This window comes from Kockiozyma suomiensis (assembly GCF_038497685.1).
Source record: "Kockiozyma suomiensis strain NRRL Y-17356 unplaced genomic scaffold V2V93scaffold_9, whole genome shotgun sequence".
NCBI lineage: Eukaryota > Fungi > Ascomycota > Lipomycetes > Lipomycetales > Lipomycetaceae > Kockiozyma > Kockiozyma suomiensis.
The window spans coordinates 413,065-438,109 of NW_027117672.1; the positions used below are offsets into that span (position 1 = coordinate 413,065).

The 25,045-nt window shown below is 43.3% G+C and overlaps 10 protein-coding genes across 10 annotated transcripts; 7 read left to right on the top strand and 3 right to left on the bottom strand.

Annotated features, from left to right (window-relative positions):
• The first annotated feature begins 82 nt into the window (after positions 1 to 82).
• Positions 83 to 1,575, top strand: V2V93DRAFT_371814 (phosphatidylinositol N-acetylglucosaminyltransferase subunit C). The gene is made up of 4 exons (XM_066910608.1): positions 83 to 620; positions 678 to 846; positions 908 to 1,225; positions 1,293 to 1,575. Exons 1-4 carry the CDS (start codon positions 257 to 259, stop codon positions 1,342 to 1,344), a joined length of 903 nt encoding a protein of 300 aa, XP_066765007.1. The 5' UTR covers positions 83 to 256; the 3' UTR covers positions 1,345 to 1,575.
• On the bottom strand, positions 1,462 to 4,447 carry V2V93DRAFT_371815 (PIF1-like helicase-domain-containing protein). Its single transcript, XM_066910609.1, has 4 exons — positions 3,980 to 4,447; positions 3,126 to 3,924; positions 2,583 to 3,065; positions 1,462 to 2,524 (listed from the first exon to the last, which is right to left on the bottom strand). The coding sequence occupies exons 1-4, from the start codon at positions 4,130 to 4,132 to the stop codon at positions 1,593 to 1,595; spliced, it is 2,367 nt and encodes a 788-aa protein (XP_066765008.1). The 5' UTR covers positions 4,133 to 4,447; the 3' UTR covers positions 1,462 to 1,592.
• Positions 4,429 to 5,634, top strand: V2V93DRAFT_371820 (mitochondrial 54S ribosomal protein uL15m). Its single transcript, XM_066910610.1, has 5 exons — positions 4,429 to 4,711; positions 4,776 to 4,894; positions 4,969 to 5,122; positions 5,190 to 5,307; positions 5,369 to 5,634. Exons 1-5 carry the CDS (start codon positions 4,526 to 4,528, stop codon positions 5,509 to 5,511), a joined length of 720 nt encoding a protein of 239 aa, XP_066765009.1. The 5' UTR covers positions 4,429 to 4,525; the 3' UTR covers positions 5,512 to 5,634.
• A 141-nt stretch (positions 5,635 to 5,775) lies between these two features.
• V2V93DRAFT_371823 (cyclophilin-like domain-containing protein) lies at positions 5,776 to 7,698 on the top strand. Its single transcript, XM_066910611.1, has 5 exons — positions 5,776 to 6,132; positions 6,205 to 6,490; positions 6,551 to 6,988; positions 7,046 to 7,197; positions 7,256 to 7,698. Exons 1-5 carry the CDS (start codon positions 5,933 to 5,935, stop codon positions 7,644 to 7,646), a joined length of 1,467 nt encoding a protein of 488 aa, XP_066765010.1. The 5' UTR covers positions 5,776 to 5,932; the 3' UTR covers positions 7,647 to 7,698.
• A 114-nt stretch (positions 7,699 to 7,812) lies between these two features.
• V2V93DRAFT_325815 (pyridoxal phosphate-dependent transferase) lies at positions 7,813 to 9,107 on the bottom strand (the record flags this gene model as incomplete). Its single annotated transcript, XM_066907512.1, has 2 exons — positions 7,813 to 8,748; positions 8,811 to 9,107. 2 exons carry the CDS (start codon positions 9,105 to 9,107, stop codon positions 7,813 to 7,815), a joined length of 1,233 nt encoding a protein of 410 aa, XP_066765011.1.
• A 1,254-nt stretch (positions 9,108 to 10,361) lies between these two features.
• On the top strand, positions 10,362 to 12,015 carry V2V93DRAFT_387152 (Sucraseferredoxin-like protein). Its single transcript, XM_066912288.1, has 2 exons — positions 10,362 to 11,628; positions 11,698 to 12,015. Exons 1-2 carry the CDS (start codon positions 10,843 to 10,845, stop codon positions 11,785 to 11,787), a joined length of 876 nt encoding a protein of 291 aa, XP_066765012.1. The 5' UTR covers positions 10,362 to 10,842; the 3' UTR covers positions 11,788 to 12,015.
• Positions 11,959 to 13,360, bottom strand: V2V93DRAFT_371827 (putative undecaprenyl diphosphate synthase-domain-containing protein). Its single transcript, XM_066910612.1, has 3 exons — positions 13,030 to 13,360; positions 12,702 to 12,961; positions 11,959 to 12,639 (listed from the first exon to the last, which is right to left on the bottom strand). The coding sequence occupies exons 1-3, from the start codon at positions 13,231 to 13,233 to the stop codon at positions 12,273 to 12,275; spliced, it is 831 nt and encodes a 276-aa protein (XP_066765013.1). The 5' UTR covers positions 13,234 to 13,360; the 3' UTR covers positions 11,959 to 12,272.
• Positions 13,361 to 13,520: 160 nt separating this feature from the next.
• V2V93DRAFT_371829 (glycosyl transferase) lies at positions 13,521 to 15,673 on the top strand. The gene is made up of 6 exons (XM_066910613.1): positions 13,521 to 13,677; positions 13,740 to 13,818; positions 13,877 to 14,378; positions 14,430 to 14,630; positions 14,680 to 14,822; positions 14,878 to 15,673. The coding sequence occupies exons 1-6, from the start codon at positions 13,610 to 13,612 to the stop codon at positions 15,400 to 15,402; spliced, it is 1,518 nt and encodes a 505-aa protein (XP_066765014.1). The 5' UTR covers positions 13,521 to 13,609; the 3' UTR covers positions 15,403 to 15,673.
• A 151-nt stretch (positions 15,674 to 15,824) lies between these two features.
• V2V93DRAFT_371835 (coatomer WD associated region-domain-containing protein) lies at positions 15,825 to 20,634 on the top strand. Its single transcript, XM_066910614.1, has 5 exons — positions 15,825 to 15,975; positions 16,460 to 16,509; positions 16,571 to 16,779; positions 16,842 to 18,496; positions 18,553 to 20,634. The coding sequence occupies exons 1-5, from the start codon at positions 15,958 to 15,960 to the stop codon at positions 20,257 to 20,259; spliced, it is 3,639 nt and encodes a 1,212-aa protein (XP_066765015.1). The 5' UTR covers positions 15,825 to 15,957; the 3' UTR covers positions 20,260 to 20,634.
• A 113-nt stretch (positions 20,635 to 20,747) lies between these two features.
• V2V93DRAFT_387155 (adaptin N terminal region-domain-containing protein) lies at positions 20,748 to 24,181 on the top strand. The gene is made up of 4 exons (XM_066912289.1): positions 20,748 to 20,940; positions 20,997 to 21,318; positions 21,400 to 21,777; positions 21,831 to 24,181. The coding sequence occupies exons 1-4, from the start codon at positions 20,912 to 20,914 to the stop codon at positions 24,051 to 24,053; spliced, it is 2,952 nt and encodes a 983-aa protein (XP_066765016.1). The 5' UTR covers positions 20,748 to 20,911; the 3' UTR covers positions 24,054 to 24,181.
• The last annotated feature ends 864 nt before the right edge of the window (positions 24,182 to 25,045 follow it).

Genomic DNA, 25,045 nt, shown 5'->3' on the forward strand with positions numbered 1-25,045 from the left:
GGAATACTTGGGAAGTCGCGCGGCTTGGTGTCGTTACATAACAAAGTTCTAAATACTTTACTTCGGTACTGAAGATAGAGCACGTAATTCGAACAAGAGCATCCTGTGGGTATGTTATATGTGACATTCTAAAGGTACCAATTAGATCAGCGATAATTTTGTGGAGAACAAAAATCTTCAGTCAACGCACATTTCAGAACTAATTAGCTATCGGAACATCTACTGTCAAAGTCAATGCTCTGAATCGATATCGAAGATGTCGTCAGTAGATAGGCCTCACGACGAGTCTCCCTTATTCGCCACACCTGAGAGGCCCCGGAAGCGTCCTTGGAGGAAACTACTCTGGGTTCATCAACCGTATCCGGACAACTACGTCGATGTCTCCTTTCTGTCTCAATTAAAACGCAACATGCATGTCCAACAATATTCATTCTGGGCATTAAGCTCTGATTCAACAGTCATTATCTCACATGTGTCAACCGTTGCTCTTTTTGTCTGTGTATTTGTAGTGATATATAATTTTGATTGGAATCCTGCATGGTTTGCATTTTCAGGATCCGGTTTCACATTAATTGGATATTTCGTTTGGGACTACTTGGGCAACAACACTACCAGTCGAAGTAAGCGATTTCATACATGCATATTTATAGATATTTTAGCTAATTTGCTGTTATTAGCTGCAACGTCAAAGTCGGCCCTCTTGATCGTTTCTACATTGTTGGGACTCTCTCCTGTTCTCAAGTCTTTGACGCAATCGACGTCTTCGGACTCTATTTGGGCAATTTCAGTCTGGTTGTTCTTGCTAAATATATTCTTCCACGATTACTCTGTTGGACCCAGGAAAACGTTTGTATTCATAACACTCTTTACTTGATTATGAAAATTTTTCTAATACGTGGATATCTAGAGTACCTCCCACGCTTTCTACCAATCTCGCAATCGCCGCAGCTATAGTCCTGGCCTCACGATTATCTACTACCTTAAGTGTCTTTTCATTTCTTTTATTTTCCATCGAATTGTTCGGTCTCTTTCCAATTTTTTCTCGCTGGTTACGATCCTATTCATTCATCGGTCATCTGATTTTAACCGCATTTCTAATAATTACTACTGAAATCGGCATGCTACGTATTGGAGGTCTATGGGCTAGTGGAATTTGGTTTGCTGCTATGCTGTCTGCTGCATTTATTGCACCTGGATGGCTTATTGCTCTGCAGAAATATAAAAAGTTAGTAACAGTTTTTTATGTTCTATTTATCGTAATGGCGAATACTAATTCTCATTTTTTCTAATAGTGAAATTCAGGGACCGTGGGATCCGGCGAAGCCAGTCCTGCGAAATCGTTAGATTTTTTGATTTTTCTGAGCTGTTTTAGCTGTGGGGCTTTTGTATCATTAGGGTTATTCATGGCGGAGTTTGTCATAAGAAGCACAGGATATAGAGGCAGTTTCAAGTTTATACGGGTTTAATAGTGATATACAAAGTAGTATATTATGCAAAGCAGCTAATTGAGTATGAGTAAAAGCAATTTATCAAACCAATTAATGAGTAACCAATCGGCTGCTCCTTCTTTTCAAGCATCTTTCATCAAGAAATCAGTAATTCATAGCAGCAGCTCGCATGACCTCTGCCTCCTCGTCGCTCTCATTTTCTCCCGAACCATGTTGACTGCTTTCAAGTCTTTCAAGATTTCTATAAAATTCCGTGACACGTTCATGTACACGCACTTTATCCACGGAAAAATTCTTAACTTCAAGACCTTCTCGGCAAGTGGCGCGACTGAGAGCAACGTAAGCTTGACCTTTCTCAAAGACTCTACCCAGATCAACTTTAACTCTCTCGAGAGTCTGTCCTTGTGCTTTGTGGATAGATAACGCCCAAGCTAAAATCAATGGAATTTGATCTCTTGAAGCTTGTATTTCACCATTTGGTAACTCAATCTTCCAGCTTTCTCTTTTAATCAGCACATCGCGAGTTTCTCCGCTAAGAGCCGTAAATCGGACAAGTGGCCACTTCATCTCATTACTGCTACTGCTCGTTTGTATCTTGGTGTTTTCCAGCTTTCGGTCTCTAAGTTCCTTAATTTCCAGCTCTATATCACTATCGTCAGAAGCATGATTTAGCCTCTCGTCGTCTAGTACTTTCCCCAGATATTCACGTTCACCCATAAACGCGATAACTCTACCAAGTGTACCATTAACCAACGTCTCATCCATATTTTTCAGAAGCATAACTTGTGCATCTTTTTTTAAAACAACAGTCTTGGCAGCTAAGCATGATGCTAATAACCGGTCTCGAATCTCGGGTATCGCTGTACCGCCTTCTAGAGCAGTGTATGTCACCTCTGGACCTGTAAGAGCCGCCATTCGTCTGGTGTTAGAGCGATCAACCTCGTATCTTGTTGGAAAGAGTTCAGTAGCTTCGAGGTCTCCTGGAAGCATAAAGCTCCTCTGTTGCTTATTGAACTCCATCTCGTCTTTTCTAGTCAGTTCTCCAAGACGCATTCTATTCAAAAAAGATGCAAATACTATAACATAATCAGACACCAGACAAAACATAATTTATAAATCATATACTTAACATACCAGGATCTCGCTGACGAAACACACGATGCAAACAAATCGTATGCTGAACTGCAGCTTTCCAAGTCTTTGCGTCGAACGCAAAACTAGCTGTTCCGCCATGTTCAGCCACCGGCGGAAGCTGGAAAAAATCACCAGTCAAAATCAATTGAATGCCAGCAAACGGACGACCTGAATTTTTTAGTTTGCGAGCAATAGCCTCCAGTTTATCGAACAGAGCTGCATCAATCATTGAAATCTCATCAATAATCAGCGTCTTTGTTCGTAGCCACCGTTGATGTGCTTTCTTATTTCTTCTGATTTTCTTGGCCAAGTCATCGGTGCTCTCTTTGCCCAGGCCGATACCTGCAAAGCTGTGGAGTGTCACGCCGGCAACATTACAAGCAGCGAGACCTGTCGACGCCGTGACTGCAACTGAATCAGCACCGCGTTTTCTATTCTTCAATTCTTTGATAATCTCCCGCAGCAAGACAGATTTTCCGGTACCTTTATCATGTCAATATTCAGATGAAACAATCAAGAAGAGTAACTGCAAAAAATACAAACCTGCTGATCCAGTGAAAAACACGCTCTTGCCTTCTTTGATGACCATTTCCATCACCCTTTTTTGCTCGTCGCTCAAAGATACCTGCGGATTCAATTTCACAGTAGCTTTCGGTGCCTTCATAATTTTAGATTTCCCAGTCTTGGAAGAAGCTGACAAGGATTTAACAGCAGTTGTAGAAGCTTTTCTCTTAGGATCTATATCAACTATATATTGACCTTCACCGGTTGGAACCCTCTTCCGTCTTCCTGTCGTAGGTTCATCTTCTCGTGAAGCTTTTATTATTGCTTTCGCTGCGGTCGCAGCTTGACGCTCCATCCAGGGTAGCTTACGTCTTGGACCTTTCTCTTCCTGAGATAATGCGGAGGTAGTGCTGAGATTCCGAGTCAAAATGTTTGGTTGGGTAGGTAATAGCGCACTAGGTCGATTAGGATTAGCTACAGTGATGTATCGATGCTCATACGGAGAGGAAGACCAAGAGATTTCTTCTTCGACATCGGCAGAATTTCCTTTCAGCGCATCTGTACCACTGGCAGTAGGTAACGGAAGCGGAACAAGTTTATCAGCTTGTGAAGTGCTTTTCGTAACAGGTAGCGGGCCAGTCACGAAAAAATCTCGCTCTATATCAAAGTCATCGTCCAGATCACTCTCATTTATCGGTCCATCGTCTAGATCAATGACGGTCGGGGGTAATACAGGAAGTGCACCTGCTACAAAACGTGACATGGCGCGCTGAAATGGCAGTGAAAAGAAATAATTGATAGCTGCGTTCTTGTGGATATTGTGCGGACAATTTATTGACTTGTGAAAAACGTTAAGAATATGCAACATAAAACAGGCTTATTAGCTAACTTACTTGAAAACTAGGTTCATCAATTCTAGTATATAAATAAAAAGAGAGACGAGAAGATTGACAGATGAAACGGACAAGTTTCACTTTTCCGAGAATGAACAAAGGTTCAAAAGCCTGCTGGATAACTTGCGGCAAGACTGAACCAGCTCTAAACATATACTAGCTAAAATTAAAAAGCTGCTAGCGAATTTCCTTGATTGTCTGGTAGAGACTGACGATGAGGTTGTGTCTCAATACTTTCAGATCTTATTCTCGCGCGTCTCTTGAGACACAACACAAACAGTAACAGAATCAAATTCTATTATTAGTATAATATTAATACAAAGGCTGTTGAGAGGCTGCTTCGCAAGTCTTGTCTGTTTGTTTGAAGATATGACGATTCGCAGAGATTGACGCGAATCTAGCAGCGCGTCTCTCACGCGCTAAAGTACAAACGCCTCGAGTAATTGTGCGCACTCTAAAAGTTTAGAGGCTTTCGTCTCATCGGAAGAAATTGAAGCCTTGCCGGAGCTCAAATATCGAATTGTCGTTTTTTGAGCACAACTTTAAATGTTGTTGTCTAATTCGGTGTTTTTTACGGCTAGTAGGAGCCTATTGGCCGGACGGGTATTGGCCAGAAATGCGTCTCCTTTAACTGCATTCATGCGTTTTGCTTCTATCATGGGCACCCTGAAAAACAAGCCCGAGGCATTCAAGAAGAAGAAGCGACTTGGACGTGGTCCCTCTAGTGGCAAGGTATATGTCAACTGTGAATGTTTATATAAAGGGTAGGTTTTGCTAACGTGGTGGTGAATTTTAGGGAAAAACGTCTGGAAGAGGTATGAACGGTCAGAAGCAGAAAGGAAAAGTTGCACCTTGGTTTGAAGGTGGTCAGACACCTATGCACAAATTGATTCCTAAATTGGGATTTACAGTATAGTATGCTTTTTAATGTTTTCGTTATTTTGACATGCATTTGAGCTTTTGAAACTGACTTTGTATATCATTTATAGCCAGCAAAAGGATTACGTGAAGCTCAATCTTGACCGAGTTCAGGAATGGATTGAACAAGGTCGCCTAGATCCTACAAAACCAATTACCATGAAGCATTTGCTTGATTCAAGAGCATGCCGAGGCGTCAAGGATGGCGTCAAGCTTCTAGGAAATGTAAGATGTGATACGCATTGATATTTTGAGGAAAGTGCATAATTACTAATTCTGTTTCACTTTGCAGGGGAAAGAGAATTTTAAATATCCTATCGATATCACTGTTAGTGCTGCTTCCGAGGAAGCTGTCAAAGCCGTTCGCAATGCAGGCGGATCAGTCACATCGAGATATTACAACCGATTGAGTAAGTTGCTAGATAATTCATCATCATCGTTAGCAGCGTATATTAACATTCTCCTTACCAGACTTGCGCGCTCTTCTAAGGCCGGAGAATTTCCGAAAAATTCCACTTCTAGCTGATCCTGTTGATAAGAGTACACGGGATTATTATCAGAAACTTGAAGTTGGCGGGTATTTGGCTAAGCAAGGTAGCCAGAGTACCGTGTAAAGATAGAACCGGTAACCCATGGCTGGAATTGAATTTTTTAGAATAAATAGATTATAGGCGTGTGCTGTACTGTATATATTTGATATTTAATAACACGATTTGATTGATTTCTTGATGCCTGGATTTTATTTATGGGTGCTGTCGATTTTCCTGCGGGGATCGACTTGTAAATGCTGATTCATATTTAGTAGATTGGAATTATGATCTGATGAGTAAACGATCGGTGCAGCGTTGCCAGTTTTGCTTGTGACGCATTATGAAATATCGACTTTTGATAGAACTGATCAAAGTAATAGGAAAAAAAAAGACTTTCGAAATTTATATACGAGCCGCAGAACTCATCGCGAGCAACTTCACAGCTGTCAACATTACACTTATATTTCTGCGTGCAACATTACAACAGTAGCCTCGTATAGCAGCAATGGGTAAAAACACTGATAAATTATTCATCACACATTCAGAATGGAGCGGTCCAGATAAGCATAGCAGTTCAGGTGGTGTTTCGAAGAGCAAAGACGTGCCACAGCATGCACGACGACTTCCGTTTACTTATTGTTCGCTCAGTTTGCAGCCGTTCACACAGGCTGTCTGTGACGACTACGGAAATATTTTCGATAAAAAGTCTGTGCTAGTTCTTTGTTTTTTATATTGTTTTTTGTGTACTCTGTAGAAAGAGAGCTAATGAGGATACAGACAAATCGAATCATGGCTTAAGAAACACTTGAAAAACCCGATAACAGATGAACCACTCACGAGTGGCGATCTGATATCCCTTAACTTTATTAAGAACGAAGAAGGGAAATACATTGATCCTGTGACGTTCAAAGTACTGACACCGAGTACAAATATTGTGTGTATAAGAAATTCTGGGAATGTGTATTCAAGAGAGACGATCGACGAGTTGAACATTAAAGCTAAGAACTGGGCTGATTTGGTGACGGGAGAGAAGTTCTCAATAAAAGATCTTATTACGCTGCAGGTACGCTATCCGTCAGTCGTTATACGTCTTTTCAAAATTGCTAACACCGATGCTGAACAGGACCCCATGAACCTGTCAAGAACTATGCCTTCCAAAACGAAGGAACCAGAGAGCAAAGCGTCATCAGCAGTTGTCACAACTTCCGTCAAACGCCCAGTCCCAGATTCTCAATCCGCTTCAATGACTTCATCCAAACGTGCGGCACTGCCTTTCAACGCTTCAACTAGCACGACAGGTCGGGCTGCGCAATCATTGACGTCCACAGCCGCATCGCCATTTACAAAATCAGATAGACAGATCCTGACGGACGAAGAGTTTTTACTCAAGCATAGACGAGTAAAAGAAAGTGGATATGTTCAGATCAGAACTAATCTTGGCAACTTGAACGTGGAGTTAAATACGATTTATACTCCAAAAACAGTATACAACTTTCTCAAACTCGCTGAAAAAGGTTATTACAACGGCGTAAAATTTCACCGAAATATTAGGCATTTTATGGTGCATACTCTCCATTGGATTGATAGTTGCGATATAGTAATAACACTTATTTTATAGATACAAGGTGGAGATCCAACAGGCACTGGCCGAGGCGGGCAAAGTTTCTGGGGCACGCCATTTGACGACGAATTCAACTCTCCATTATCGCACGATGCGAGAGGACTACTTTCTATGGCAAACAAGGGAAAGAATACCAACACATCTCAATTGTATGTTTTGCTGCAAATAATTAGCAATAAAGCAGAAGCTAACGTACAATATATATAGCTTTTTCTTATATCGACCTAAACCACAACTTGATAAAAAACATACAATTTTTGGGAAAGTAGTAGGAGGTCTTGAAGTTCTTGATAAGATGGAAATGATTCCATGCGACGCAGACGATAGACCGAAGACGGATATCGTCATCAACGAGATTGCGATTGTAATTGACCCATTCAAAGATTTTTTGGAAAAAGTTAAAGCGAATGGAGGCGTGATACCTGAGGAGGTAAAAGGGAAGAAAGATACACGACACGAAGGCCCTGTTCGTACTCAAACAGAGAAGGAGCTGGACGAGAGGATGACATGGTCTGGGAGGATGTTGGGAGCGCCGAAGACTACCACTGGAGGGGGAGAAAGCGGGATTAAACGTAGAGTCGTGGGAAAGTATTTGTAGGATATAATTAAAGTGATATTACATGTCATCTCATAATAAAAGTATTACTTAGTAAATTCAAAGAATGTAAACATATATCATAATTCGACAATTCTCTTTCAAAAAAGGTAACACAGGTACAGACATGTTTGGGTCGTTACACAAATAATCCGGTAAAAGTGTTCGTCTAAGCTGTTCGGACAACGCTGTCCACTGCCTTGGCAAAGTACTCCACGTTATTAGAGTTGAGACCAGCCATAGAGATACGTCCATTGGTAGTCAGATAGACATGATACTCTTTCGTAATCTTGGCAACTTGAGCGGGAGTAAGACCTGTGAAAGAAAACATACCGATCTGGTCGACGATGTGAGTCCAAGATCCGGGTGTCTTAAGTTCAACGAGCTTGTCATATAACGACTTACGCATCACCTGGATGCGACCAGCCATTGTCTGCAGGTCCTCGGTCCACTCCTTAAACAGAGAAGGATTATTAAGAACCTTGGCGACGATACGAGCGCCATAGGCAGGGGGGTTAGATATCTCAGAGCGTTGCAAGACAGCAAGCTGAGACTTGACAGCTACGCTAGTGTCCTTTGAGGAAGAGACGACGTGAAGCGCGCCAGCACGTTCACCGTAAAGACCAAAGTTCTTGGCGAAGGACTGGCAGACGAGAAGCTCAACGCCTAGAGAGAGGAAGTAGCGGACAGCCCAGGCGTCCCGGTCGAGGTCCCCAGAGGCAAATCCTTGGTAGGCGCAGTCAAAAAACGGAAAAAGCTTCTTGCGGATAATAACTTCTGCGAGCTGCTTCCATTGTTCCTTGGTAGGATCCACACCGGTAGGATTGTGGGCACAGGCGTGGAGCAAAATGATCGATCCAGGCTCAGCGGACTCAAGGGAAGAGAGGAATCCATTGATGTCAAGGCCAAGAGTCTTAGGATCAAAGTAGGGATACTCCTTCAAGACGATGCCGACGTTGGAAAAGATTTGCTTGTGGTTGGGCCAGGTTGGGTTAGAGATGTACACGGTTGTCGGGCCAACTTTGTTGGCAGGAGGATGGCGGGAAAGAAAAAGAGCTCCGAGGTGATTGGCACCAGTGCCAGAGATTGTTTGCACGGAGGCAACCTAGAAGATGCAATTAGAATGGAAGAGGAGTGAGAGTGGGATTGAACCGGAAGAAATCTTACGCGTTCCTCTTTAATGGCCACCGCATCAGCACCAAGAACCAGCTTTCCAGCAGCTGAGGTAAAATCAGGCAGACCAGTGATGGGAAGATACTCATGGTCAACAGTGGGGTCGTCCTTGATGAGGCCTTCGACCTTGCGCACGACGGGGAGGACCCAGGGCTTACCGGAGTTATCGCGGTAAGCGCCGACGGAAACGTCGACTTTCGTTGGTGAGGGGTCGGCTCTGTAGGCCGCGAGAACGCCAAAGAGAGCGTCTGCGGGGGCTACAGAGACGTCGAATACGGAAGAGACAGACATTAAGTGAGGAGGAGAGGGGGAGGGGTGGTGTAGAGAGAGGAAGGAGGGGGAAGGGCGAAAGAAGAGTCAAGATTAGTCCCAACTCGACTTCGCCGAAATCACTAGTTATAGTTAACTTAATTTTATTTTATTTTATTTATTTTATTTTATTCTTGCTTATATTGTTTAAATTGGCACTCTTATCGCCGAACTGCCTACTCCATCAACTCTTTCTTCTATCCTTTCTCTTCCGTCTCTTTATTACCAGCATGTGCTAAGCGGTACTCGGCAGAGCGGAGCTACGAGCTGCGGGGCAACTCGGAAGCAGAACTGTTCTACCCCGCAACTGCCCAACCCGAACCAGTCTGCGTCTATTCGTCCGCGGTGATTAGTCCTCTGCTCAACGTAAGAAGATGGCTATTGCCATTGTCATGGAGCAGCTATCAGTTACACAAGAGTGTTCTTACTGCTTGCAATGTAAAGAGACGGTGCAGCAGTTTCACATGAACAGAGTAAGCCCTGGCTTTCGCCGCGTGCCATTGTAGTTCAGTGCCGAGGATATGTCAACGCGGTTGATATTCTACTTCATGTGCAGTCAACGCCTTCAGCAAGACAATTCAAACATTTGCAGCTAGTCTCTCTAGATATTGCCGTTGAATCAGTCAGCTTTTATTCCCTACCCGAACGTCAAGTGTGAATGAATATTGAGCGTGAAGCGAGCCAGACATTTATCCCTCAAAATACGTTCCTATTCAGTGGCTTTAAATATTCCCTTTTTTACACCGAAAAGACGACATTTTTCATTTAGCAAGCGAATCTCACGAAAATCTAATCTCTCCTAGTAAGTAGCAATTTTGTAACGTTCTATGAAGCAAGCAAGATTCAAAATTGGATATCTGCCCCTCAATCTCAAAAGTACGCGGACGTAAACTATCCAAATACCTCTTCATTGTTAAATCCACGGAGCATTGCAACTCTTGATGAACCTCTCTGGAGATCACTTATCATAGTTAGCTACTGCCCTGATGCCAGACCATTACTTACATGCTCAACCTGAATAAATGCGGCATAAATGACAAATCAGCTCTGTCAGATTTGTCAATGCGGTTATCTGATCTTGAGAGCGGTTCCTACTCTTATCTCAAAAGCTGTCAAGTCAGATCAGATCAATCCTATCAGTTGACCGAAATACATATGAAAACTTACAGAACCCTAGTAAAATGCATAAAAAGCAATCTATTTATTTTTTTCTTTTTTATTTCCCGTCTTAGGCCACCTTTGTTGAGTTTTTCATTGCAATTTTTATATCCATCTGCTAAAGCTTGACCAAACAGTGCATTTGTAGTTTAATGCCCTCTACACAGACTCTCTCCCACTTTCGGATATTCGTAAAACGCAAAGACATAGTGATAACTGGGGTATAAACAAAGCCATTCAATCTTTCTCCTGGCTGGTCTCTGTTGTCTCAACAGGATGGTACCGGAGATAATGCACTATAATATTATCGGATTTAAACCCATTGGGTCATAACTCAGGTTTCATTACGCGCAAGCCATTTTGTGTACAAATACATTGTCGCCATTCTTTTCCTTCTCCATTTCATTTCCATTCTTCCAATAATCGGCCATTTCACGTATTCTATCTTCTCCCTTTGCTTTTTACTACATTATTCATTAAAAACTTGTCAACGTGCTATTTGGGAAACTCTGGCAAATAGACGAAAACAAGCAGCTAACCCCTCTCGATATCTTGGACAATGGGTTTTCTGTCAGCAGTTAAGTCGGTCCGACTATCCGCGGGCTCAAAATCCAACGCAGACGAAGTCCTGCCCGTTGTTCCCGAAGATGGCTGTGACCTCGAATGCTCTACTTGCACCTCAAAATTCTCGTCCTCACTAAAACTGGATCGCGACACACCACTTTGGGGCTCGGTAAAGCCATGGCGCAAACATATCCTTATCGCAACTGGAAAGTCAGACTGGGCTCATGGATTGGGCGATGAGGCCGGATCATTGACCACTGTGCTTGCAGACTGGTCACCGAAAGCTGACGTTGGACGTGTTATAGTGTCGAATTCTTCACTAAGCGTACCTGCCGGTTATTTCGAAGAGACAGACTATGACAAGCGATTATCCAACATTCTCGTACTGCCAACTATGTATGAAGCGCAAGGCGTATCTTTGAAAGCATCAGAGTCAGTGGCCAATTTTCTGAGCACTATCGCCAAACCGGAACATGATGGCGCTACGTCTATACTGGACGAAATTGACGGAGCAAAAATTGTACACAAGGGACACAAAGCTGTTATTTTACTCTGTTCGCACCGGACTCGCGACAAAAGATGTGGTGTTACGGCTCCGATTCTTAAGAAAGAATTGGAGCTGAATCTGAGAGAACATGACTTACTGCGTGATGCGAATGATAATCGACCTGGTGGTGTGCCGGTGATTTATGTGTCGCATGTTGGCGGACACAAATTTGCTGGTAATGTCATCATCTACCGTGATACTGGAGAGGGAATATGGATGGGCCTTGTTGAACCTGTAAGTGATTGTCTTTCCTGCAAATTTTTCTTATTGGGTATATTAAAACTAACACAAAACCTGCTATAGCAACACTGTAAAGCAATTGTCGAAGAAACTATTATTAAAGGTCGCGTTTATCCTCAGCTATTACGAGGAGCGTTCAAATCCGACTGGTAATTGAATATAAAGGGGACTATACAGAGCTAGATTAGAATATTTCAATTTATCCTTGTCAACGATATATTATGATTTGACGATATACGACTTGGGCTGCATCAATAATCATACTATAGAGCATGATATATAACTACACTACGTTTAATTTTTTTATATTACTTTTTTAATTGATTATCATCTTTTAAGGCTTTATTAATATACAAAGCAATGCAAATGGTCATACACAACAAAAGCAAGGCACGTACTCCATTATATAACTCAAAATAGCAAAATACACACATACTCCTCAAATGTTCACCCTATACTTCCCATCCCTGAACTCTTCGACTAACCGATAAGTCACACTCTTTACACAATTCTATGGAGGGGCCATATCACGCAATGCAGCAATGCTCGACGATTCTCAACACAGTAAAAAAATACATATATATAACGATAAAAGAATTAGCAATTCTTAGGTCTATCCAGACCAGCAATCCAATCAATTAAATGACTTTTTGGTCTTGCTCCATCTCCTGCTTGCGGTATTCGACAGCCTTTTGACGTCCCCATCTAAGCAAAATGGAGCCAAATCGCCAAGGCTCAAACTCTGGCCATAAGCAATCAACAAACTCAACAACACAATTCTGATGCGACTGCCAAAGCATAAAATCAGACAAACGCTCAACACCAGAAGTACGCACGAGCATGTCAAGGGGAGGACAGTCTTTGGTGAACATATGCTGTTCAAGCATGTGCTCGTCAATCGTATCTGGATCAATGTTACGCTTCTCAGATTCTTGTACAATGTCTCGCATAGAAGTTGCGATATCATCGCGGGATGTATAGGGGAAGCAAATGTTGAGAATAGCACTATTTGTTGAGTTAGCAAACAAGCCTAGTAAGAGAAACACAGGAGTTTCGCGAAGTCATACGTAGTATTCCCTTTTGTCATTTCGGTCGATTTGTCAATTGCATCAAGAACATCAGATGGAACTAGTGATCTCTGACCCAGTACACGAATAGAGATACCGAATCTATCAGCCATATCGCCGTGGTGAATGATCTGCAGCAGCTTGGTACGTGCAATCTCCATTAGCGCATTAACTTCGACTGGAGGTCTCTTGAAATTCTCAATAGAAAAGGCATAGACAGTAACAGTCTTAATTCCTACTTGATAGCACATTTCTAGAATCTTTTGTTTGACAGACTGCGTTAGTAACCGGTCCTGAGCGCAGGCACAGATAGATAAGAGCGACATACATGAGCTAAACTTTCAAACCCAGCAGAATGTCCTTCTCGGACCTCCAGTTTGCGTCGGCGAGCAAAACGACGGTTTCCATCCATTACAAATGCTACATGCTGAGGAACAGGACCAGTTTTGAGCACAGAGACAAAGACGTCTTGTGCCCATACCATAAAGTATTGCACGAGAGGGAAAGTGCGGATCCACGAAATAATGGACATTATTGCGGAAAACAAGGCAGGTAATAAGAAAAAAAAGATGGATTATAAGGAAACAGAATATGCAGACAAGATCAAGCGCAATAAGAGGGAAAAGTACGGGTTGCGGATGGGTTTGTTGCTAGTTGAGTGTCAGAGGGAGTACATTTGAGAAGCTAGTTTCCGCCTCGTGTCAATTAGCGTTCAAAAGTACCTAACCATTAGCCATTTAAAGCAATAACTATTTATATCACGTGTGCACGACCCCCTGAATTTGTCGAGGTTCCTGCTCTCTAGACTCTACGTGAACTGGCAATCTTGTTATTTACTCGTCTCGGCGCAGCTGTGGGCAATCGATCCTGCGATTTCTGCCGCTTGCCGCGTGACTGGAAAAATAGGGATGCTGCCGGCTCTACGGTACGCCACTATCGCGTCAGTCAGCTTTAAAGTGCTGTTATATCCTGCATAGTTCGTTGCTCTTTACTCTCTAAATACCAACAATATAGCCAATCTAACTTCGTCATCGTTAGCACTTCTACAGACTTTGAGGTTCACAGGAATTGGCTGGCTATAACGCACTCCCGTCCAATTAGCCAGTGGTACTATGAGGTTAGATTGTCCTCCAGCGCTCTTAAATCAAGTTAGATACTGAACTTATCTCTTTCAGAACCTGTCGGAATGGACGCTCGATTATCCTCCCTTCTTTGCATATTTTGAGTGGTTACTATCTCAATTGGCAAAATATGTAGATCCAGCGATGCTAGTAGTTGAGAACCTGAATTATCACAACACCGCTACTGTCTATTTCCAGCGATCATCAGTGATTGCCTCGGAGCTTGTGCTGGTCTACGCTCTGCAACATTATGTCAAATTGCTTCCTGAAAACGCGCACCAGACTGCTTATGCAATCTCGATGTCGATATTATTCTCTCCGGGGTTTTTAATTATTGACAATATTCACTTTCAGTATAACGCCATGCTGTTCGGAATACTTATATTCTCTTTTGTTTATATTCGACAGGGCAAAATGCTAACAGGAGGCGTACTGTTTGCTGTGCTTCTCTGTTTCAAGCATATATTTTTATATCTTTCCCCCGCATATTTTGTATACCTTCTCCGAGCATACTGCTTAGATATCGGCTCTTTCCGATTGAACGCTCCATGGGCAGGTACGTATCATAATGCGTCAAGTTTTTTTAGTTACTAACGCAGCCCCTCAGCTATTCGAGTTAAAAATTGCATCTATCTTGGATCATCGATCATTGCTGTTGCCTTGATAGCCTTTGGACCATTTATCTACATGGGCCAGCTTCCTCAGTTGCTGCAACGTCTATTTCCGTTTTCGCGAGGTCTCTGCCACGCTTACTGGGCTCCTAATGTTTGGGCCTTGTATTCTGCCATAGACAGGTCACTTTTCATGGGTATGTAAGTTTTTCGATTTTGAAGTGCTGTGACTAATGATTATGTCAGTCTTCCGCCGCTTTTTGAAGAATCCGGAGTACGCGCAGAGTAATTCCAGTCTGACGCGTGGATTAGTTGGAGTGACATCTTTCAGCGTACTGCCAGATGTTCACCCTCAGACTACGTTTTTGCTCACAGCGTTCTACCAGTTGGTTAGTATCACTCTTATCATTTGTCATTACACAGTTGCTAAATTCATAGTTCTAGCTGTCGCTAATTCCTTTAATCATCACTCCCTCGTTCGACAAGTTCATTAGCTCATTAACGCTTTGCGGATACGCGTCTTTTCTATTTGGCTGGCATGTTCACGAAAAGGCGATTCTTCTAGTTATTGTTCCTTTCAGTTTTCTGGCACTCAAAGATCGCAGATATCTTACCCCTTACTTTCTTCTCACCGTGTCAGGCTATATCAGTTTGTTCCCACTAATTTTCACTTCTGCAGAGGCATTCATAAAATATTTATACACATTTACATGGATATTTGTGTTTTATAATGTTTTTGGAGGACTGGCGCCAGTAGGAATCGCCAGACGTGTGTTTTTACTTGATCGTATTGCCATATTGTTTTTGCTTGGCTTCATCCCATTACTAGCTTTTGTTGCTTTATATGATCAAGTATCTGTCCTTAAAAATTACGAGTTTTTGAGGTTGATGATTATTAGCACTTATTGCTCGGTGGGGATAATTGGCAGTTTTATCGGGTTTAGCTGGTTGTATTTCTTTACTTCATGAAGAATATGCTAGAATAAGAAATTGTATGATAGAGAATTTGAGTTTTTCTTAAATAGACAAATAGACAGATAAGTTCTAATTACAAAATTGAACTTCGTTGGCTAGAATGAGGTACAAATGCTGAGCTTTGCTTTGCGATGCCGATATTGAGCACATCAGACCTGTCGACGTACAACATGCAGCCTTTTGTATATCAGGAAGAGATAGCTTTTTGGAATTACAAATAAGATTCTCCATCATTTATATATAGAATAATAGTTAATAATTGAATATCCAATAAATTTCGAAATTGACTTGATCTCAAATATATGGACAATAAATTTGAACTAATGCAGCTGTGTCTGTGACTCAAATCACAATTATCGTGAGCTGCCAGTTTTTTGGCGTCGTCGTCGTCCGTCCCCTTTCCAAAGCCACCTCGAAGCAAATCAATCGACGCAAGCATCAGCACAAATCAATCCTCACTTTGCTCTCTTTCGACCAATTGACATCTGTTTGTACTTTTAGTCAGACTCTACTTGAGAGAAACCCGAGGATAACCTCTGTACTGACAACATGCAGATGCTAACTAAGGTAAGAGCACTCCCTGTGTTTTTGAGCGCGGCACGATGACGGCAGCAACGGGCGGCTTCGGACACCGGTTACTCCATCTGCTGGACACACAATGAAGAAGCCTGTTTTCTCTAAATGGAATAATGGAGTCTAATTCAATTGTTATTTGTGATGGTTTTTCGTTGATGGGCGCAGCCATGTTTGTGGTGTGGATAGTGCTGTCGTAACGCGATATTTTGACACGTTGCTCGATTGCCGACAGTCTCATAGCGATTTCGCTCAATCCAATCCCAATCATGCATGTGCTACTTCAACTCGTTCATTTAGCTGGAATTTCAGGATGCGTTGTCGTATGCTGTTCCAGTGAATGAGGAACGTTATAATCTTGCTTTTGTCAGGAGCCTTTTATAATCCATCCAAGCAGTCCCGACATCGCAATTTCGCTTTGTCGTGCCGCAGTGGTTCAAATAGAAAATATAAGCTGATTTTTTTATTCATTTGTTAGTTTGAATCCAAGTCGTCGCGGGCAAAAGGCGTTGCCTTTCATCCCAAACGGTAAGTCTCAAACTTTGAGAAATATTAGAACAAGACAATTGATCAAGGCTCATATCTCTAGACCATGGATTCTTGTTTCACTTTACTCATCTACTATCCAACTTTGGGATTATAGAATGGGTACTTTAATCGATCGATTCGAAGAGCACGATGGACCTGTACGTGCAGTTGATTTTCACAACACGCAGCCATTGTTTGTCTCTGGAGGAGATGACTACAAGATCAAAGTCTGGTCTTTGCAAACTCGTCGGTGTTTGTTCACTTTAACTGGTATGCAAAAGTGTCTAATTTTCGCCTTTAAATCAATCTTTAATAATAATTTTATGTCTTAGGGCATCTGGATTACATTCGAACCGTGTTTTTCCACCACGAACTTCCATGGATCATCTCATCTTCGGACGATCAGACCATCCGTATTTGGAACTGGCAAAACCGATCACAAATTGCGTGCCTGACTGGCCACAATCATTACACCATGTGCGCTCAATTTCATCCTAAGGATGATCTTGTGGTGTCGGCTTCTCTTGATCAGACGGTGCGCGTTTGGGATATCTCAGGTTTGAGAAAGAAGCATTCAGCGCCAAGCTCGATGGCTTTCGAAGATCAGATGTCTCGTGTCAACTCTAATCAGGGTGACATGTTTGGCAACACCGATGCTGTTGTCAAGTACGTGCTAGAAGGTCACGATAGAGGTGTTAACTGGGTTGCATTTCACCCCACGATGCCGCTTATCATATCGGCCGGTGATGACCGAATGGTTAAGCTTTGGCGTATGAGCGAAACCAAGGCATGGGAGGTCGATACTTGCCGTGGCCATTTCAACAATGTGACTTGCTGCTTGTTCCACCCTCATCAGGATCTGATTATCTCTGTAGGTGAAGACAAGACAATCCGCACTTGGGATCTCAACAAGCGCACCAGCGTTCAGAGCTTCAGACGTGAGTCTGATAGATTTTGGATGATTGCAGCTCATCCGGAGATGAACCTTTTTGCCGCTGGTCATGACAGCGGTGTGATGGTTTTCAAACTGGAACGTGAACGTCCTGCCAGCACAGTCTACCAAAGCACACTTTTTTATATGAACAAGGAGAAGCAGCTTCGCGCATACGATTTTACCAAGGACTCTGAAAGCTCGCCGTTGCTGTCGTTAAAGAAACTTGGCAGCCCGTGGACGCCTCCTAGAAGCTTATCATATAACCCTGCCGAGCGTGCTATCCTTGTCACATCACCCGCTGACAATGGCATTTATGAGCTGGTTCGTTTGCCTCGCGATGCCGCCGGTGCTATCGAGCCAACGGACACAAGGAAGGGCGCCGGAAACTCTGCTGTGTTTATTGCTCGTAATAGATTTGCTGTCTTCACGAAGTCGTCTCAGTCAATTGAGGTCAAAGATCTTTCTAACGCGACCACAAAGACTATCAAGGCACCTATCACTACCAATGATATATATTATGGTGGCACTGGCTGCTTGTTACTGTTTGCGCCGTCGTCTGTAGTTCTGTACGACATTCACCAGAACAAGACACTGACTGAGCTTTCGATCAATGGAGTTAAGTATGCAGTGTGGTCTAATGATGGTCAACATGTTGCTCTACTTGGAAAGCATACGATCACGATTGCGACTAAGAATCTTGAGACCGTGTGCTCCCTGCATGAGACTATTCGCATCAAGAGTGCTGCATGGAATGACTCTGATGTACTCATTTACTCAACTTTGAACCATATGAAGTACACGCTTCTGAACGGTGACAATGGTATTATTCGTACTCTTGAGAGTACTTTATACCTGACAAACATCAAGGGGCCAATTGTTTATTGTTTAGATCGTAATGGAAAGGTGGTTAAGCTTGCGATTGATCCTACAGAGTTCAGGTTCAAGAAGGCGCTGATTAACAAAAATTATGAGGAAATGCTACGAATAATAAAAACGTCGAATCTTGTTGGGCAGAGTATTATCTCATATTTGCAGCAGAAGGGATACCCGGAGGTAAGAAACTCAAGACTGTGTACATTTTTTAATTCTTTTTCTAATTTTGGTTTTAGATTGCTTTGCAATTCGTTCAAGATCCTCAGACTCGATTTGACCTTGCTATTGAGTGTGGAAACTTATCTGTTGCACTCGAGATGGCCAAAGAAATTGACAAGCCCAAGGTTTGGACAAAACTCGGCCACGAAGCACTCGACCATGGTAACCACGAGATCGTCGAACTTGTCTACCAGAAACTACGCGATTTTGATAAGCTGTCATTTTTGTACTTAGTTACTGGCGACGTGTCGAAACTGCAACGCATGTCTAAGATTGCCGATCATCGTGGGGACTACAAGGCTAAATTCCAGAGTTCGCTGTTTTTGGCTGATGCGGATGCTCGTGTGCAATTGCTTCGCGAGATTGATATGGGTGCACTTGCTTATGCTGTTGCCAAGGCGAACGGCAAGGAAGAAGAGGCCCAAGAGATTCTGGAATCCGCTGGTCTTACTGCTGACCAGATCAAGCTTCCTGCTGTTGGCGTTCCGCTCAGTGTTCCAGCTGTCGTGAACGAAACGTTTAAGGCCAAACTCGATCTTAAGCCAGTTGAGCCTACATTCTTTGAGAAGGTACTTCTTGGCCAAGTTGAGGCGCTTAGCTTGGAAGATAAGTCGGCTGCGAATGGCACTGGCGAGACCAATGGCTTCGACGCGTTTAACGACATGGTAGACGACGAATTTGCGCCTAAGGACAACGATGCCGAGTTTGAGGAAGACGGCGGTGGCTGGGATATTGACGATGAACTACTTGATGTCGATGACGAAGACGAAGTGGATGTCGTGCAGGACGCAGCGGCAGCGAGTGGTGTGTCGGAGGCTGATTTGTGGGTCCGCAATTCACCTGTTGCCGCTGATCATGTAGCTGCTGGTTCGTTCGAGAGCGCGATGCAGCTTCTCAACAGACAGGCTGGTGTGGTGGACTTTGCACCGCTCAAGCCCCGTTTCCTGGAAGTTTACCAGGCGTCGCGGGCGTATTTGCCTGGTAATGAAGGTATGCCTAGTGTAATTACCTACATTCGTCGAACAAAGACGGAGACTGCGCCAAATAAGTTGCTACCTATTGTTCCTCGCACGCTTTCGCATTTGACTACAGTTGATTTGCAGGAGGCATATAAGCTTGTGCGCACAAATCATCTCGAGGAAGCAGTAACCAAATTCCGTGAAATCCTGTATGATCTTGTTGTATCTGCCGTCGAGACCGCCAATGAGGCAACAGAAGCCACGCAGTTGATTGATATCTGCAAGGAGTATATTCTTGGTCTGTCAATCGAGCTTGAGCGCCGTTCGCTGCCGGATACTGAAGTCAAGCGTAATCTTGAACTGGCGGCATACTTTGCCAAGGCAAAATTGCAACCTGTGCACGTTCATAATGCGTTGCAAGTCGCCATGTCGCAGTCATTCAAGTACAAAAACTTCAGTTCTGCATCACGGTTTGCGGCTCGCTACCTTGAACTTGTGTCCAGCGGAACTAAAGCTGAGCAGGCGCGAAAGATCAAGGCTCGTGCGGACGCAAACGGTACGGATGCGATCAAGATTGACTACGACCAGTATGCTGAGTTTGATATTTGCGCTGCTACCCATACGCCCATATACGCTGGTGCACCATTCGTGCAAGATCCGCTGACAAAGGCCAAATATCTGCCGGAGTTTAAGGGCAAGTTGTGCTCGGTTTCAAAAATTACTGCAATTGGTGCGCCTGCTTCTGGACTGCGATTGATGCTGTGAGCCAGCATGACCTAGATATCGGTCTTTTGATTTTCTTTTTTCCTTCATGTGTTCGCATTTGAACTTGCTTTTTTATCGTGTTGTAATCTTTTGTGCTTATGCTGTACGTCTTTCCGATGTGCTGTTTTTGTTATCATTGTAGAAATTGCTATGGCGAGAAGATGACGATGGTGCACGCGCTGAAAGATTGTATGATTTGAAGGAGAGCGGTGGTAGTGTATTGGTTCCCTTTCTGAGGAGATGAAAGGACGATAATTTTAAGTGATCTTGCGACAACAAAGACTTCCAAGTGCTGTATTACTTTTATTATTTAACTATTTTTTTTGATATGTCTCCTTAATAGTTTCCTGTTTACTCTTTTAAAAATCACATTATAACATTCTCATATTTAAGCCACAATTTCCAAAAGTCTGATTTGCAACTAGGTTATCTGATGCGGTATCAGCGAAGGGCTGCGGCTGCATTCTAAACTTTTTCACTATCGGGAAATACGGCATAAATGCAAATGCCTGTCTGAGATAGCACCGCAACATAAGACGAATTCACGTGATTGCAACATCAATTAAATAGTGCGCGCTCATGAGTTAACTGATTGTGTAGACTGCGTCCTCACTCTGCCTCGATAGCGAGAGGAAGTAGTATAAGCAGCAGGATGGCTACACGCGTGCGAAAGACTCCGCTGTATGCACTTTATCAACCATTTTAGAATTGAGAGGGTTTACTAATTGAATAAATAGGTTCAAAAAATCGCTGCATGATTTAATACGCGGCATTCGTGGCTGTAAAGATCCCGAGTCAACAGACAAGTACATTCGCGAAGCAATATCAGAATGTAGACAAGAAGTGATGTCGCAGGATATGGACATCAAATCCATGGCGGTTCTGAAATTGTCTTATTTACAAATGCTGGGTTATGATATGGCGTGGGCGAGTTTTAATGTACTCGAAGTTATGTCGTCGGCCAAGTTTACCCAGAAGCGAGTCGGATATTTGGCTGCGATGCAGAGTTTTGGCGCCGATACTGATGTGTTGATGTTAACTACGAATATGCTAAAAAAGGTATTTTCCCCTTTCTATCTTCGAATTGAAATCGTGCGTTGATTGCGGATGTGAGTGGAGAGCTAATAAGGATATTATCAGGACCTCGCATCAGCGAACCATCTCGACGTGGCAATCGCAATCAGCGGCATTTCAAACATTGTATCGCCCAGTCTTGCACGCGATCTAGTTGATGACCTACTTCGAATGATGAATCATTCAAAACCATATGTTCGCAAGAAAGCAGTTCTAGTGATGTACAAGATCTTTTTACAGTATCCAGAAGCTTTGCGGTCGTCGTTTCCGAGATTACGTGAGAAACTTGAAGATCCTGAGATTTCGGTCGTTTCGGCTACTGTCAATGTTATTTGTGAATTGGCAAAGAAGCATCCGCGTAACTACTTACCACTGGCCCCGCAATTGTTTCAGATTTTGACTACGTCGTCTAATAACTGGATGCTCATCAAGATTATTAAATTAGTAAGATGATTACATGACAATTGAAAGGATTATGAACTAATCATTGTGTATAGTTTGCTTCGTTGGCACCAATTGAGCCCCGATTGAAAGCGAAATTGATTCCGCCAATTACAAACATTATTCAAACAACAACGGCAATGTCTCTTCTCTACGAGTGTATAAACTGTATTGTATCGGGCGGCATGCTAGCAAAAGATGACGAGCAACTGGCTTCCATGTGTGTCAGCAAACTCCGCGTCTTTTTCGAGGAAACAGATCAGAATCTCAAATTTGTCGGTCTGCTAGCATACAACAAGATCGTACTTATCCATCCACTTCTCGTGGCGCAGAACGCTGATGTGATTATGGACTGTATGGATGATCCAGATTTGTCGATCCGTGAGCGTGCTGTTGAGTTAGTAGTGTACTTGGTCAACGCGGATACACTGTTTGAAGTGGTTAAACGGTTGATGCTGCAGCTGATCCCACAGTCTCGCGAACAAATTCTACCCGAGCCATACCGTGTCGAAGTAGTTCGCCGGATTTTAGACATGTGCTCAAATAACACGTACGCAAATGTTACGAACTTCGAATGGTATGTTGCAGTTTTAGTTGATCTCGTTAAGATCACGGAAGGTATCAAGGACATTGGCGGCGAGATCGGACTGGAATTACAAAACGTGGCTGTAAGGGTGCGTTCGGTGCGCGACTACGCTGTCGCAGCCGCGGCAAAGATGTTGACAGAGCGAGATATCATTGTACAAGCTCCTGGTGTGCTCAAATACGCTGCGTGGGTGGTGGGTGAATATGCATTGTACCTTGAGGATCCGGAGGCTATTTTGGAAATTTTGATTTCGCTTTCTCCGCAGAGATTGCCGAATGATGCCGAAGCGGTGTATATACAAGCGATCCCAAAAGTTTACTGCTTTTACGCGGGCGACGATCGCATTCCATGGGTCGACAGTCGCGCGAAGCGGATCCTTCAAATAACCGAGAGAATTGTTTCATTCTTGGAGAAGTTTTCTACATCTATGGATATTGAAGTTCAAGAGCGATCGGTTGAATTTTTGGAATTGTTTCGTTTGATTGTGTTGGCAATAAAAGAGAGACCGGAGGACGACAGTGATTTGACGCCGCCGTTGCTTATATCGCGAGCGATGCCCGGAATGTTTACAGAATGGGAATTGAACCCGGTATCGAGCAAAGCACAAAGACGAATTCCGATTCCCGCTGGTCTGGATCTTGAGGAGGAAATCAATGATCCGGTATACTACTCCGAGTCCGAAGACGAGGAGGAAGCATTACTTCGTCAGCAGTTGCTAAAGCAGCAAGAGATGCTAGCTGCCAAGAATATGAACGCCAGTGGGCCTACGAAGATTAGCCGTAAGAAGAGCTCTGCGCGAAAGGGTAAAGGTGAGACAATTTCGGATGCATCCGAGTCAGAGGATGAAGAGGTTGTCAAGAAACGACGCGAGGAGCGACGGCAACGACAGGCTGAAGATCCGTATTATATTCTCGAATCGGAAAAGGTTGTTTCAAAGTCTCGCAAGAGTCGAAAGAGCAAGAAGGAATCATCATCGTCGTCATCTTCATCATCATCAGAGGATGAAGGTGGAGTTGGTCCTATGAAAAATGAGAAACTTGATATCGATTCGATTCCGATTATGAAGCTTGAAATCGCAAGTATCGCAGCACCCAACGACTCAAAGAAGAAAAAGAAGAAAAGCCGCGCGCAGCCTGCACATGTTGAAATCATGCGGGAGGAAACTTTTGGTGATGTACCAGATGAAGAAGAGGATGCTATTGCTGAACGACGCGCGGCGCGCGCTGTGGCTGGTGGTAATGCAAAGCAGCCTATTCTGAGAGTCAACGCGAAAGGACTTGAGGATTTGGATTTAGCTGAGCCGGATGATGACGAAGCCGGGAGACTGGAGGTTGAAAAGTTCAAAGCTGAGATTCAGGAGGCTAGGCAGAAGGCTGCGGAGGCTGCTGCTGCTGATGCGCAGGTTGAGGCTACGCATCTTGTAGTGAAAAAGAAGAAGAAGGCAAAGGTTGTGAAGAAGGTTAAAAAATCAAAGAAAAAAGAGAAAGCGGAAGCTGGACCGGTGGAGGAAGAAGCTGCAGAGAAAGAGGAGCCTGTTGAAACGACTGAAGAAGCAAAGATTGAAGAATCAAAGACTGTTGCAGTTGAAGAGTCTGTCGAGGCTACAGAAAATACCAAGAACGCTGAAGTCGAGGCTACCAAGAACGCCGAAGTCGAGGCGGAAGTCAAGGTGGAAGAACAGGCACAAGAGTAGGGATGACATTTTTGTTTTATATTTTTGTGTGGTGAAACTGTGCATATTTCATTTATATATTGTAACATATGTGAATAATCCCAGCATGATGAATATATCTATCCATTATCAGTTCTTTGGATGCGGCATACTTCCTCAATCTACGTTTTGACTCTTAAAACCAGAAAGTGCGGGCACAAGTCAATTTTATTTTCGTATTCTATGTTGGGGCGTGAGCCCATTCATCAATGAAGTGCCCAGCGATACTCTGATTGGCGAAGAAAGTTGTAGAAAGCAGTATTCTGGTAGTAGCGGGACTTGGCAACTGTAAAGTAGGTGGGTGAGTGGGTGGATGCGCTGGTACGTAGACGTGCGAATGGCCGAGAGTTGGGCAATAAAATGCCTTTGACAAAAGGAAAGTGGAAGAGCTACATGTTTTTGCAAATCTTTTTGGAGCCTGGATATGGGCTATATTTTTGCTGAAAACTTTGCAAACGACTGTTTTATGTCATTCAAAGATATTTTCGGAGGACTGAACCTTGAGCAAATGTGAAAACTTCGGAAACGACACCCGGTTGCACTAGAGTAGTACATCGCCATACGAAACAAGGGCCCGAGCACAAATAGCAAACAAGTAACAAGACTAAGAAGAAGCACATAAAGCAGACCGGGAGAGTCTCGGGAAGTTTAAATTTGTTGTAGCAGAGGGTTTAGGTAGATTGATGTCGAGTTTATTTGCGTCTTTTTTTTATCTGATCAATCTAATCTCATGCGACGCCGGCTTCCGTTGACTGTGGGTCTTCGTGGCTTGACGACATAGCCCGCTAATCAACTACACAACTGCACAACTATACAAACGGAGCGGGTGTAGTGTTGATTCAAACATCACCAGTAATTGACAAGCATCAAATTGTTCGCATATCAAGAGTAATCTGTTCTTACAAGGGAAGGGACAACCGAAATTTCCGTCGTTTTCAGCGCAGACCGGCATCTTTTAAGCCGGGTCGCGCACG

What these genes read in the sequence shown, in the direction of transcription:
- V2V93DRAFT_371815 (XM_066910609.1), bottom strand. Translation starts at nt 4,132, where the DNA reads ATGTTTAGAGCTGGTTCAGTCTTGCCGCAAGTTATCCAGCAGGCTTTT. An exon ending in GTTTTTCACTGGATCAGCAG is followed by an intron (nt 3,066 to 3,125) that starts GTTTGTATTTTT and finishes GACATGATAAAG; the next exon opens with GTACCGGAAAATCTGTCTTG. An exon ending in GTTTCGTCAGCGAGATCCTG is followed by an intron (nt 2,525 to 2,582) that starts GTATGTTAAGTA and finishes ATTATGTTATAG; the next exon opens with TATTTGCATCTTTTTTGAAT.
- V2V93DRAFT_387155 (XM_066912289.1), top strand. Translation starts at nt 20,912, where the DNA reads ATGGCTACACGCGTGCGAAAGACTCCGCT. An exon ending in CGCGTGCGAAAGACTCCGCT is followed by an intron (nt 20,941 to 20,996) that starts GTATGCACTTTA and finishes TTGAATAAATAG; the next exon opens with GTTCAAAAAATCGCTGCATG. An exon ending in TCATCAAGATTATTAAATTA is followed by an intron (nt 21,778 to 21,830) that starts GTAAGATGATTA and finishes CATTGTGTATAG; the next exon opens with TTTGCTTCGTTGGCACCAAT.
- V2V93DRAFT_371823 (XM_066910611.1), top strand. Translation starts at nt 5,933, where the DNA reads ATGGGTAAAAACACTGATAAATTATTCATCACACATTCAGAATGGAGC. An exon ending in GAAATATTAGGCATTTTATG is followed by an intron (nt 6,989 to 7,045) that starts GTGCATACTCTC and finishes CTTATTTTATAG; the next exon opens with ATACAAGGTGGAGATCCAAC. An exon ending in AATACCAACACATCTCAATT is followed by an intron (nt 7,198 to 7,255) that starts GTATGTTTTGCT and finishes CAATATATATAG; the next exon opens with CTTTTTCTTATATCGACCTA.
- V2V93DRAFT_371814 (XM_066910608.1), top strand. Translation starts at nt 257, where the DNA reads ATGTCGTCAGTAGATAGGCCTCACGACGAGTCTCCCTTATTCGCCACA. An exon ending in CAACAACACTACCAGTCGAA is followed by an intron (nt 621 to 677) that starts GTAAGCGATTTC and finishes TGCTGTTATTAG; the next exon opens with CTGCAACGTCAAAGTCGGCC. An exon ending in TCTGTTGGACCCAGGAAAAC is followed by an intron (nt 847 to 907) that starts GTTTGTATTCAT and finishes GTGGATATCTAG; the next exon opens with AGTACCTCCCACGCTTTCTA.
- V2V93DRAFT_387152 (XM_066912288.1), top strand. Translation starts at nt 10,843, where the DNA reads ATGGGTTTTCTGTCAGCAGTTAAGTCGGTCCGACTATCCGCGGGCTCA. An exon ending in GGATGGGCCTTGTTGAACCT is followed by an intron (nt 11,629 to 11,697) that starts GTAAGTGATTGT and finishes AACCTGCTATAG; the next exon opens with CAACACTGTAAAGCAATTGT.
- V2V93DRAFT_371827 (XM_066910612.1), bottom strand. Translation starts at nt 13,233, where the DNA reads ATGTCCATTATTTCGTGGATCCGCACTTTCCCTCTCGTGCAATACTTT. An exon ending in GGTTTGAAAGTTTAGCTCAT is followed by an intron (nt 12,962 to 13,029) that starts GTATGTCGCTCT and finishes GTCAAACAAAAG; the next exon opens with ATTCTAGAAATGTGCTATCA. An exon ending in ATGACAAAAGGGAATACTAC is followed by an intron (nt 12,640 to 12,701) that starts GTATGACTTCGC and finishes CTCAACAAATAG; the next exon opens with TGCTATTCTCAACATTTGCT.
- V2V93DRAFT_371835 (XM_066910614.1), top strand. An exon ending in GTTGCCTTTCATCCCAAACG is followed by an intron (nt 16,510 to 16,570) that starts GTAAGTCTCAAA and finishes TCATATCTCTAG; the next exon opens with ACCATGGATTCTTGTTTCAC. An exon ending in GTGTTTGTTCACTTTAACTG is followed by an intron (nt 16,780 to 16,841) that starts GTATGCAAAAGT and finishes TTTATGTCTTAG; the next exon opens with GGCATCTGGATTACATTCGA.
- V2V93DRAFT_371829 (XM_066910613.1), top strand. Translation starts at nt 13,610, where the DNA reads ATGCTGCCGGCTCTACGGTACGCCACTATCGCGTCAGTCAGCTTTAAA. An exon ending in TTAGCCAGTGGTACTATGAG is followed by an intron (nt 13,819 to 13,876) that starts GTTAGATTGTCC and finishes TATCTCTTTCAG; the next exon opens with AACCTGTCGGAATGGACGCT. An exon ending in TCACAGCGTTCTACCAGTTG is followed by an intron (nt 14,823 to 14,877) that starts GTTAGTATCACT and finishes TCATAGTTCTAG; the next exon opens with CTGTCGCTAATTCCTTTAAT.
- V2V93DRAFT_371820 (XM_066910610.1), top strand. Translation starts at nt 4,526, where the DNA reads ATGTTGTTGTCTAATTCGGTGTTTTTTACGGCTAGTAGGAGCCTATTG. An exon ending in GCGTCAAGCTTCTAGGAAAT is followed by an intron (nt 5,123 to 5,189) that starts GTAAGATGTGAT and finishes TTCACTTTGCAG; the next exon opens with GGGAAAGAGAATTTTAAATA. An exon ending in GAGATATTACAACCGATTGA is followed by an intron (nt 5,308 to 5,368) that starts GTAAGTTGCTAG and finishes TCTCCTTACCAG; the next exon opens with ACTTGCGCGCTCTTCTAAGG.